Below are 12,138 nucleotides of genomic sequence, written 5' to 3' on the forward strand. Positions count from 1 at the left end.
CCTTCCTTGGCCTTGAAGTCCCCTCTAACAGGTGGAAAACCTCACTGCTGGGTAGTAGAAAAAGAAGCCTGGCCCTTTAAGAGCCAAGCTAATGGCAGCTAGGATGAGGGGCTGAGAAAATAGCTGTCTGTCCCACTCCTGTCAGAGTCCCCCAACTCTGGGGGCATTCACACAGAAATACCCTAGTTTTCCAGAAAGAGGTGGGGGAGGGCACCCCAGACCCCCGAGGGAGCTGAGCCTCCCAGCACAGAATAGTGGCTGGGGGGATCCAGTCTTAGGGAGAACAGAGCCAAGGGTGGTCAGTGGGGGAGGTGGGAAAAGATCGAAGACACCACATTAAAACCTGACCTGGGCAGAAGAGTGCCCAGAGAGGGGGAGGGGTTTGTTCAAAGTCACTCAAGGCAGGGGCCAAGACCTGGATGCCAGCCTCCCACCTCTGGGACACCCCCACAACCCCCACAACTTCCACAACCCCACACATTCTCCTGCTGCCCTCTGCACAGCTCCTATCGATACAATCTCGCTTTCTGATGCTGGGAATTGAGGGAGCTACACAGAGTTCCCACCTTCCTGGGACAGGACCCCACTGTCCCAGCCAAGTAGGGAATAATTTGGGGTCCATTCCTGGGGTTCTGAACCAAGGCCTCATGGGAAAGGACATGTCCTTAGCCTCAGATTGACTCAGAAATACCCCTATACCCTGATTGACTATGCTCAGACCCTGACACTGCTGATTAACCACATAGAATCCCAAATCCCTGATTGGCTGACAGATGCCCCCAGGCCCTGATGGGCTGGAGAATACACCCTCATCAAGGCCCTGATTGGCTGGGAGACATGCCAGCCAGCCTTGACTGGCCAGAAGATGGCCCATGGTCGAGTGGCTGGGCAGAGAGCCACTTCTGCGTCCCTCCTGAGGTCCCACAGGCAGGATGGCCTAGGTCCAAGAGGGGTGGGAGAAGGTGATGCCATACAGCTGGGCCCAGGACGAGAAGACCCTCTTCTCAGTGATGAAGCGGTGGTGGTTGCCCTTGTGGCTGTGCTCGTTCTGGATGTAGGTGGCACACTCATCTGGCCCCTTCGGCTCATAGTAGTGGTAGGGCATGCGCTGCAGGTGGGGCCGCTGACTGGGTCAGAGCAGATGGGGTCGTCAGGGCAGGTGGGCACTGGCAGGGTCCTTGCTCCTTCAGCCCCTCACCTGCTATAGGATCTCAATGGGGGGAATCCCTTCCCATCCCTGGGCCTCAGTTTCCCCATATGTAAATTGGGCGTAGAGTGAACTAGATTTGTAACCTTGACTTTTTTTGTTAATGTAGTGGAACCTTTTCTTTTCTCCAATAGGGAAGCAGTGAAGGGTAGTGGTAAGGGCTGTGGGCTCTGGAGCCTGACCCCACCTCCTACTGTTTATGGGACCTTAGGCCACTCACAAAACATCCTGCTCAGTTTTTCTCATTTATGAAATGGGGAGAATGACAGTACCTATCCCTCAGGGTCACTGTGAGGAGTAATGAGACAGTAAATGTAGCCATGCTTGGTCCAAGGTCACCACTCAGTAAAGTATAGCTGTCACCTGAGGGCTTTTCATATAATTATAACAATTGTTAATGAACAAACTCTGGCTGAGGTTGGGGTGGAGGCCCCTGCAGTAGCTCCAAGGAGCCTAGATCTCTGCTGAGCAGTTTGAATCCCACAATAAAGGCCCTGGAAATTACCCCAGCTAAGGTTTCCAGGCCCCCCAGCTCCATCCCATGGCCAGTGGCTGGACATTGTCCAGGGAGGGCACTGGCTAGGAGTGCTCACCTGCAGTGGCCGGGGGGGACCATGCCATAGACGTGCACGTGGTCACACAACTCCACCGCAGTCACCATGGTAAACCAGCCTGTGCTCAGCCACGAATGGGACTTTTCCCTGGAGGCAGAGAGCAGTCATGGTGAAGGGGCATGCAGACAGGGGTGGGAGCAGGCAGGGAGGAATGGTCACCCCACAGGAGTTTCCAGGAACTCCTCACACCCACCCACTGGGGCCCCACCCCCACTTCAGTTACCCCCTAGTCCAGCCCCACTGTGAGAGCATGGCATGCTCATAGAAGGTTTGTCCTAGCAGAGATGAGGGGTGTGCAGTGAGCTCCCTTGAGGGAAAGAGTGGGAACAGGGCATGCTGAGAATAAACTCCTGGGGAGACTGGCCACAGCTGGGCAAATCGGGAGTGACCATGACCACAGAGCATGCTAAAAGCAGCTGTGCCCACAGTAGGAACAAACTCCTACAGAAAGACTAATCAGAGAAGGTCATGCTGGAGTGACTGCAGTTCACAGCAAGGCATGGAAGAGTAGCCAAGACCCTAGAGCTGTGCTTCCACTGCGTCGGCCACTAGCCACGTGTGGTTACTGAGCCCTCGACATGTGGTTGACATGTGCTGTAAGTGCAAATACACACTAGATTTCTTAGATGATATGAAAAATGTAGAATATGCCACTGATAATTTTTCGATATTGATTACATGTTGAACTGAAAATGTTTTGCATATACTTGGTGGACGGTGATTCTTTGAAAAGATTAAAAAACATATATATACCCCTAGCAAGACTGACAAAGAAAAAAAGAGAGAATACACAAATTACCAAGATCAGGAATAAAAGAGGGGAAATCACCATAGGCCCTGCAGACATTAAAAGAATAATAAGAAGGTTCCACAAACAACTATATACATAAATTTGACAACTTAGATGAAATGGACCAATTTCTTAAAACCCACAAACTACCAAAATTCATCCAAGATGAAACAGATAACCTGAACATCCTGTTAAATCACCATAGGCCCTGCAGACATTAAAAGAATAATAAGAAGGTTCCACAAACAACTACATACATAAATTTGACAACTTAGATGAAATGGACCAATCTCTTAAAACCCACAAACTACCAAAATTCATCCAAGATGAAACAGATAACCTGAACATCCTGTAACTATTAAAGAAATTGAATTCATAGTTAAAAATCTTCTGAAAAAGAACTCTTCATGTCCAGATAGTTTCACTGGCAAATTCCACCAAACATTTAAAGAGAAATAACACCAATTCTACACAATCTCTTCAAGGAAATACAATAGGGAACATTTCTCAATTCACTTTCTGAGGCCAGCATGACCCTGATACCAAAACCAGGCAAAGGGGCCGGCCCGTGGCTCACTCGGGAGAGTGCGGTGCTGATAACACCAAGGCCACGGGTTCGGATCCCATATAGGGATGGCCGGTTGGCTCACTGGCTGGGCGTGGTGCTGACAACACCAAGCCAAGGGTTAAGATCCCCTTACCGGTCATCTTTAAAAAAAAAACCAGGCAAAGACAGTACAACCAAAACTACAGACCAATATCTCTCATGAACAGAGACACATAAAAATCTTAACAAAATATCAGCAAATCATATCCAGCAATATATAAACATACACCCAAACCAAGTGGGGTTTATTCCAGAAATGCAAGGCTGAATCAATATTCAAAAATCAGTCAATATAACCCACCATATTAATAGTCTTAAGAAAAACCACATGATTATATCAATTGCTGCAGAAAAACATTTGATATAATTCAACATCTGTTTGGATCCCCATACTGACCAGCCACAGGAAAAAAAAAAAAAAGAAAATCAATACCTGGTAATAAAAATTCTCAGCAAACTACTAAGAGAAGGGAACTTTCTCACCCTGATAAGAGGAAGCTACAAAAAAATCAACAGAGTGCATCATATTCAATGACAAAAGACAAAGACCAAGAAAGTCTTAGTTTTCTCACCTAAGACTAGGATTAAGGCAAGGAAGCCCATTCTCACCACTTCCAACATTGTACTGAAAATTGTCACCAGTGCAATAAGGCAAGAAAAAGAATTAAGACACATACAGATTGGAAAGAAGAAAGAAAATTGTCCTTATCTGCATACAACATGATTACCTGCATAGGAAGTCCCTAAGAATCTACAAAAATCTTCTAGAACCAATAAGTGACTTTAGCAGGGTTATAGAATACAAGGTCAATGCACAAAGATCAATCATATTTCTACATACTAGCAATGAACGACTGGGAAACAAAAAAATTTTGTTAATACTATTTGTAAGAGCTCCAAAAATTTTTAAATATTTAGGTATAAATCTAACAAAATATGTACAGGAGCTATATGTTGAACATATTGGTTAAATAAAATATATTAAAGTTAACTGCATCTGTTTCTTTTTATACTTTTTAGTGTGGCTACTATAAACATTTTAATTACATACGTGGCTCGCATTATATTTATATTGAACAATACTAGCCTAGCTTTTCTAGGCAAATTAGTCAGAGCAGGGCATGCTGGGAATGATGTAGCCTTAGAATAGAGTATGCTGGGAGCAACTGTGTGCTTAAAGCAAGGCATGCTGGGAATAGTCGAGACTTCACATTAGCTCTGCTATGGGGAGCTCTCCTAGAAAAATGCTAACGACAGTGTGACCTTAGAGCAGAGCATGCTGGGAGCCCTTGTTCCCTCAAAGCACAATGCATACCAGGAAGAAGCCCTCCTGGGGAGATGAGGCCATGCAGAGCAAGTTGGAATGACCCCTGTTAACAGCTGGACATGATGAGAACCTTCCTAGGAAACCTGACCAGAGGGCAGCAAGCAGCTACCACACCCTCAGAGCAGTGCATGCTGGGAGCAACAGGCCCTCTGGGCGGAGCATGTTGAGGGAGAGCACGGGACTGGCCAGAGGGGGCAGGTGGGTAGCTGGTACCTGTCCTTGCCCGTCTCACCCCGGAAGAGGTCGTCAAATTGGCGCATGCGGGTGGGAGAGAGGGCATAGGCCTCCATGTTGGGGAACACCAGGCCTGCCCGTTGGATGACACGCACAAGGCTGCCCTGGGGCTTTTGCATCTTGCTTGGGGGGCCCCAAAAGATGAACACAGTTTCGGGGGTTCGGTTGACAAACTCCTGGGGCCTCCGCAGCACACGGAATACACTGGAATGGGCCACCACACGGAAGGTGGTCTTGTTGCCCACATCTGCTGAGTAGCCCGTGGTGGGCGCATCGTTCATGCGGATCGTGCACTCGGCCCGCTCGATCTCAGGGCCCAGCTTGGTGCCCAGCAGGTGGCTGGAGCTGGTGACAATCACACACTGGTGGCACCGGGAGGGCAGCGTCTGGAGGGCAAGGAAAGTCAACACTATCATGGCCACTCTGTGCCAGGCCCTGTGCTCCATACATCCAGGCTTCCAGGAGCGAGGAATTATTATGTCCATTTTAAAGACAGGGAAACTGAAGCCCATTCATTCAACATGCACCAAATATTTATAGCAAGCTGGCTGATGGCCAAGTACTGGGGACAGAGCAATGAGCAAAAGAGACCCAGCTCCCACCCTCAAAAAGCTTACAGATGGGGAGACAGAGAATGACCATAAGTAATACATGCTAGGAAAAAAATAAAACAGGGACAGGTGATTAAGAGTGATGGGAGCAAAGGCTCTTTAGAAAGGTCATCCGGGGAAGCCTCTCTGAGTTGAGACCTGAAGGATGAGAAGGAGCCACCAAGGGAAAAGCATTCAAGGCAGGAGGAACAGCAAGCACAGAGACTCTGCGGTGGGAATCAAGGTGGAGTGTTGAGGACCAGGAGAAGGCCACTCAGTTGGGGCACAGTTAACAAGCAGGAGAACAGTGGGCCACACAGCAGAAAAGTGCAGGGCCAGGATCTGAATCCAGGTCTATGTGACCACAGATCCCCAGCCTCGGCCTCAGCTCCCCAAAGAGGACATCTCCCTGAACGCACCCATGACATTTCCACACCACCCACAAACAAGATACCTCCTTGTTATTAAGGAAGGGTGTGAAAGCCACTCTGGGCATCTGTGTCCCGCTGGGTGAAATGAACAGGCTGGAATCACATGTTCTTTGGAGTCTATTTTCTGCTGATGGAATTTCTATTAGTTCTTCAAGGCTAAGCTCAAATGTCACCTCCCCCAGGCAGCCTTCCCTGAGCCCTTACCCTAAGATCCAGCAACATGTCCCATGTACCTCAGCTAAGGGTTTTCCCAACTTCCCTGAGCTCTAATTTTCTGGCTTCCTTTATTAGGCTGGAAGCAGCTACAAGCCAGGCTCTGCCTCCTTCCCCTCCACATCATCCATACTCAAACTGCCCCACTTGTTCCCTGGTCTACCGTTTTATTCCTTTTTCAAGGGTTCTTAGGGTAGAGAAAGACTCAGGTCCTTCTGTCTCTAAACACCTGCTGATGGGCCCTTTCCCAGTGAGGGTGTGTACTGAGCCCAGGGCTTTACACTGTGTATGCAAAGGCACTAAAGAAAATTTAGGGGGCCAGCCCATGGCTCACTTGGGAGAGTGTGGTGCTGATAACACCAAGGCCACGGGTTCGGGTCCCTATATAGGGATGGCCGGTTTGCTCACTGGGTGAGCATGGTGCTGACAACACCAAGTCAAGGGTTAAGATCCCCTTACTGGTCATCTTTAAAAAAAAAAAAAAAGAGTCAGTGACGGAGGAGAGAGAGGTACTATGGTGAACCTCAGAAATACAACATGAGGGCCGAGCCCATGGCGCACTCCGGAGAGTGCAGCGCTGGGAGTGCAGCAGCGCTCCCGCCACGGGTTCGGATCCTATATAGGGATGACCGGTGTCCTATATAGGGATGACTGGTGCGCTCACAGCGTTCACTGGCTGAGCGCGGTGCGGCCGGTCTCAAAAAGGACAAAAAAAAAAAAAAGAAAAGAAATACAACATGAATTTCATGGCTACCCAAGGCAAATAGAAGTCACCAGAAATAACTTTTGGCTTCTCTATGCAGCTGCAACTCAGCGTGGGTTGGGAAAGTATCCTGTCCCCTCCACCTGCTGTGTGGCCTTGAATTAGTGACTTCACTTCTCTGAGCCCTGGCTACCCCATCTCCTCAAGGGAAATAATAATGCTGACCTCACACACAGATCTGTCTGAGGCCTACTGAGGGTCCCAGTGGCTGGCCACAGCAGGCACTTGACAAAGGGCAGCCGTTATTATTCCTGCTTTTGTGTTGTCACGTACCCCAGTGTCCTGCTCCCTATCCCCAGCGGAGACAGAGATCAGTGAAAACCAGAGACATGTTTCCAAAGGAATTCTGACTCAGAAGACAATAGGATATTAGCACTGAGGGTGGGACCTTGGAGAGGAGAGAGGCAGGGCACTTATCTAAGGTCACACAGCAAACAAGGGGCTGAAGTCACTGGAGGTCAGGGCCTTGACTTTTGGGGTCCACCCTTTCCTCTAGGATGGATGGGGGTGGTGGAGAGGAGAGGTGGAGGAAGAGAGAGCAGTGATGGTGGGCAGTGGAGAGGATCAGCTACCAGGCAGCTCCCAAGGAGCTCCCCAAAGTGGTCGCTCTACCTTGTTGCCGAGAATGGGGATGTAGCCATCAGTGATGCCCCACTTCTTGAGGTTGACGGGCCGGTGGATGTGCCCCCGCAGGGAGCCGTAGTGGAAGACTTCATTGGCACTGTTGGAGCTGTAGAGGATGAGGATGGTGATGAGGGCAAAGAGGATCACGAACACTGCTGACCGCTGCTCCTGGAGAGAGGAGAGGCCAGTGAGGGCCAGCCACCCTGCAGGCTCGGTGCCCACCTCCTTGCCACCCACCATGCCTAGCCACTCTTGCTCTTCATTTCAGACATGTTCAGACACTACCTCCTCCAGGAAGGCCTCCTCCAAGCCTCTGGACTCTCCTTATCACAGCACTAATCACATTGCATTCAAATTGCCATCCCCCACAATTAGACCATGATCTCTGAGGGCTGGGACTGGGTTGGCCTCGCACCCACTGTATTCTAAATCCCAGAGCAGGCCCTGGAACACAGAAGGTTCTCAGGGAGGATTTGCTGGACTAAATTGGATGTGAGCGTCAGTATTCCCTCCAGCTGCAGCTAAGAGGATGCCTGGAGATAGGTGAGACATCTGAGTGACAGAGTCCAGGTCTTTCCCAAACAGTAACTCTCTGTAAGTTATCAATAACTTGGAGCCTCTCAGCTCCAAGTTCATCCTTGTTGCTTGCTCTGTGAAAATGGATCTGGGCCCTTTAAATATTTTTCCTTGCCAGCTGGCTGCATATTAAGCTTAGAAAGTAGAGGGAGCTGGAGGGACTTTGCAGGAGGAGAGGCATTTGCTTCTTGGCTCTGGTGGGTTTGCTAGGGAGGCTCTTGCAGTGCACATGGCTTCTCCAGCACAGGAATCTTCTCCAGTGCCCAGAGACCAGCAGCACTCGGCAGCTTCCTCAAGCACCTGCCTTCAGGCTCACTGTGATCCCAGCTTCTCCAAAGTCCAGCTTCTGCAGTGCACTCAACTGCTTGCTGCACCCAGAAGCCAGCAGCTTCCTCTGCCTGGAGCAGTTTTTGTATTGAAGCCATCCAGTGGGTCACCATACCCTCTCCAAGCAAGGCCTGGTTCTCAACCCTTGGTGGGGGACTGGGGTGCCCCTTACATCTGCTATTCTTATATTCCTTTGAGTTCCAATCCCTCATTACTCTAATGCCCGATTATAGTTGATAATTCTTTGCATTAAACTTTCCCTATTCAAACTACTCTGTGGTTCCTCTCTCCCCAATAGACCTTAACTAACATCACCCTACCCCATCCCCAAACTTCGGGCTCGGGGTGCCCCTTACATCTGCTATTCTTATATTCCTTTGAGTTCCAATCCCTCATTACTCTAATGCTCGATTATAGTTGATAATTCTTTGCATTAAACTTTCCCTATTCAAACTACTCTGTGCTTCCTCTCTCCCCAATAGACCTTAACTAACATCACCCTACCCCATCCCCAAACTTCGGGCTCTGCCAAGGCTGCAGTGACTCCTAGAGCCAGGCACATAGTAGATGCTCAGGAAAGCAGGAATGAATGAATGCATCGATATGGGGAATCCTGCCATGCCCAGGGTGATGCTCTGACCAGTGTCCCCTCCCCCAGCCTCTGGGCCACCTCCACCTTCCCACCCCCATCTCCTGCACAGCACACCACAGTCACCTTCTCAGCTAGTCCTTTACCACAGATAGGGCAGTCAAAACTAAGAAGACAGAGATGACCCTGGGCCCAGAGAGAGGCAGGAGCTTGCACAAGGCCACTCAGCACATCAGTGGCTGAAGCAGGGCTCAAACCCGGGCCTCCCAGGCATCAGCGACTCCTTGGTGGGGAAGAGAGACTCATGGTGGACTGGGTCTGTGGCAGGTCCAAAGGAGCCCATGTCACAGAGGGAAGGAAGAGGCTCCAATGAGGATGAGAAATGAAGAGGGACTTACTTTGTTGCTACTCATCTCTCTCCGGTGTCTGCTGAGGGGTAGGAGCCGGCGTCCTACAGGCGGCCTGGGGGGTGGGGATATGGGGTCACACCTGCAAGCCACCAGAAAGGGTTATAGCCTGGGACCCCTCCCCTGGGTCCAGCTGGTCAAAGGCTGTACCCTCTCTACCCCCTGCCACCTCTCCTATGCACCCAGACCTTTAAGGCCATATCTGTTTTACAGATGGAGACCTTGAGGCCCAGAAAGGGCAGGAAACAGTCTGGTAGAGGCAGAACCCTGCCTCTCTCCCTGCCCACCCTCCTCCCTGAGCAGGGGCCTTCCCACACCCAGGAAGCTGGCAGGCCTAAAGCTGGCCCCCCTGCTGGGGGACCTGCCCCCTCCCAGCAAGAGCCCTACTCACACCCTGCTCTAAACCTGCCTGGAGTCCCGGTGGCCTCAGAGCAACACTTCGTGTAGGTCCCCAAAGCCTCTGCTCTAGCTGCCTTGGAGGTCATGCCCCTCTGCTTGGAACACCCTCCCTCCTGCATCCTCCTGACTCCCACTCATCCTGCAAGGCTGGGGTGGACCAGGAACTTCCCTGGTTCCTCACCTTCCTCCAGGCCAAGAACTCCCTGGGGACCCAGCCCACACTGTGCCTCCACAGACACAGAGGTGGCAGGTGCAGGAGTATTGCTGAGTGAATTAATTGATTAACAAGTAAGATTTGGGGGGTTAAGGGGCATAGACTCAATTTTGAGAGGCCCTGTTCTAGTTCTCGCTCTGCAGTTCCAGCCAAGGCTCAGACTCCTCATCTGTCAAACAGCTGTGATCACAGCCCCACTCCCAGAAGGTGGGTGGCGGGCCGCTGGGAGACAATGCAGCCTTGGGCAGCCTTCCTTCCTGCCCCAGCCCCAGAGGCCTCGGCCGGGCCGGCCGTGAGGGGACCAGCCTGGCTCTGCGCCTCACTCCCCAACTGCTCCCCATCCCACCTCCCCAGGACCCAGCTCCTCTCCAGACTTCAATTTCTCCATCTGTAAAGAGAATGAGCACTTGTGTGCAGCCTACTTTCAGCTTAGTGGGCTGGTCAGTTCCGTCCCCTCCTCCAGGGGCCTCTCAGCTCCTGCCACTATATCCGCCCCCTGACCTAGCAGCTGTTTACTCCTGCACCGCCACCAGGAAAAGCCAGAGAACCTCGGGCCAAACGCTGTCCACACAACACCGCTCCCGATTGGTTGGCTCCTGGCTCCGCCCACTACCCAACCCCGCCCCCTGCCCGCAGGAGCCCCCTCTTCCCACGCCGGGTTTCGGGTTTCTGCAGGGCCCGTCCCTCACCGCCAGCCACCGGGGCCCCGGACTCTCATCGGGCCCAGTCGCTGCGGTACAGATCAGGAAACTGAGGCTCATCATAAGGGAGGAGCGGCTTGTCCTTGGACTCGCAGGTCGTGAGGGTAAAAGACAGGAGTCCCGAACCCCAGCGTCGCCTCATCAGCCCTGACACCTTGGGCATCAAGGCGCTCACGGCTCCAGCCGCCTCCGTCTTACGCCCCTTCCTGCGGATGCCCATGCTCCACACACTTGAGCACTCCAGTTCCCAAGCCCACCCTCAACTTTCCCACCTTTGCCTGAGCAGTTCCCTCAGCCAGGACCACCGTCCCCATGGTCAGCCCCGTCACAATCCTGCTCTGAGAAGGCCATGGTCAGTACAGCATGTCAGGTGCCAGTGCGAATCCCGGTTCCACCACTTACTGGCTGGGGGGCCTCGAGCAAGCCATGTGACCTCTCTGAGCCTCAGTTTCCTCATCTGTGGAATGGGAATAATAAGAGGAGGTAACTCACAGGGTTGTTGGAAGGATTCAAGCAGATGTGGCAAGGGGCGCACAGGCCTTGAAAGTGCTCGGTCAGTGCCAGCAGCTGTGAGTCTAGTGGCTACTCATTGTTCAAGGCCCGCCTCTCCGCGAGTTTGCCCGTGAATCGCATCTCCTCCCCTGCCCCCAACCCAGCCGCTTTCCCTAATATCAAGGAACGTGTGCGGGAGCCGTGCTAAGCATCGCCCACTCACTGAATCCTCCTGGCAACGCTGCATGGTAGGAGCTCTTATTCCCCATTTCACAGATGAGGAGACTGAGGTTCAGGGAGGCAAAGCGCCTTGCAGAACCGCCCAGAGCCGGTTTGGGGAGCCTTGTTTACAGGAAGCAGCCCAGGGCTGAGCCTGACAGGGACTTCCAGGGGGATCCCCTTCCGCTGGACCGGGGCTGAGGCCACCGGGTGTGTGCGCCCAGCAGCTGGCCCGTTACCGGGGAGCAGGCCTGTTAGGGAGCGTCTCGCTCAGGCCAGGGTGGGGGCAGCCCAGAGCGCTGGCCCAGGAGCGTGGACTCAGTCCCAAGGCTGGACGTGCAAGAGGGCCGAACCGTGAGCCGAGTGTGTGTGGGGGGCACACCCTGCCTTCTGTTTCGGGGCTTTGCTTCTCCCAGTCTGGGGAACCCTCCCGCAGGGTCGGGACGCCCCCACGAGCCGCGTGGGAGGAGGGCTCCAGGGAGAAGGGGGAGGGGGTCCTAATCCCGAGATGATGAGGGGCGCGAGCCCGTGGGTCCACCTGGAGGGACTCACCTCTGCGCCCCCCTCCCGCCGACCCCCTCCCCAACTCCGCACTCCGGGCGTAGGGAGCCCCGACCCCAGCTGGGAGGAGGAGAGAGGCAGGACCGCGGCGGGGTCCCCGAGCTCTGACGGGGTAGTCAGCGGCAGGAGGCCCAGCGAACCCCACGACAGTCTTTGGGCACGAGGATTGGGATCTCGGGGCACGGTTACCAAGAGGGAGTGGGTCTAGGGGAGCCCCGGGGACCCCCGCATCGATGCCCATCCTCAGCGGTTG

General features: G+C 52.7%; 1 protein-coding gene across 3 annotated transcripts; it reads right to left on the reverse strand.

Annotated features, from left to right (window-relative positions):
• Positions 1-848: 848 nt before the first annotated feature.
• Positions 849-11,072, reverse strand: ST6GALNAC6 (ST6 (alpha-N-acetyl-neuraminyl-2,3-beta-galactosyl-1,3)-N-acetylgalactosaminide alpha-2,6-sialyltransferase 6). Of its 3 annotated transcripts, none has more exons than XM_008570863.1 (6): positions 10,886-11,072; positions 9,291-9,381; positions 7,389-7,568; positions 4,759-5,165; positions 1,801-1,908; positions 849-1,127 (listed from the first exon to the last, which is right to left on the reverse strand). In XM_008570863.1, exons 2-6 carry the CDS (start codon positions 9,303-9,305, stop codon positions 938-940), a joined length of 900 nt encoding a protein of 299 aa, XP_008569085.1. In that variant the 5' UTR covers positions 9,306-9,381; positions 10,886-11,072; the 3' UTR covers positions 849-937. The 3 variants fall into 3 exon arrangements, with proteins under 3 accessions (XP_008569085.1, XP_008569084.1, XP_008569086.1); XM_008570862.1 differs by having other exon boundaries at positions 9,291-9,354; positions 11,016-11,066; XM_008570864.1 differs by lacking the exon at positions 4,759-5,165 and having other exon boundaries at positions 1,043-1,127; positions 9,291-9,354; positions 11,016-11,066.
• Between the last annotated feature and the right edge of the window lie 1,066 nt (positions 11,073-12,138).

This window comes from Galeopterus variegatus, unplaced genomic scaffold (genome assembly GCF_000696425.1).
Source record: "Galeopterus variegatus unplaced genomic scaffold, G_variegatus-3.0.2 Scaffold638, whole genome shotgun sequence".
NCBI classification, from domain to species: domain Eukaryota; kingdom Metazoa; phylum Chordata; class Mammalia; order Dermoptera; family Cynocephalidae; genus Galeopterus; species Galeopterus variegatus.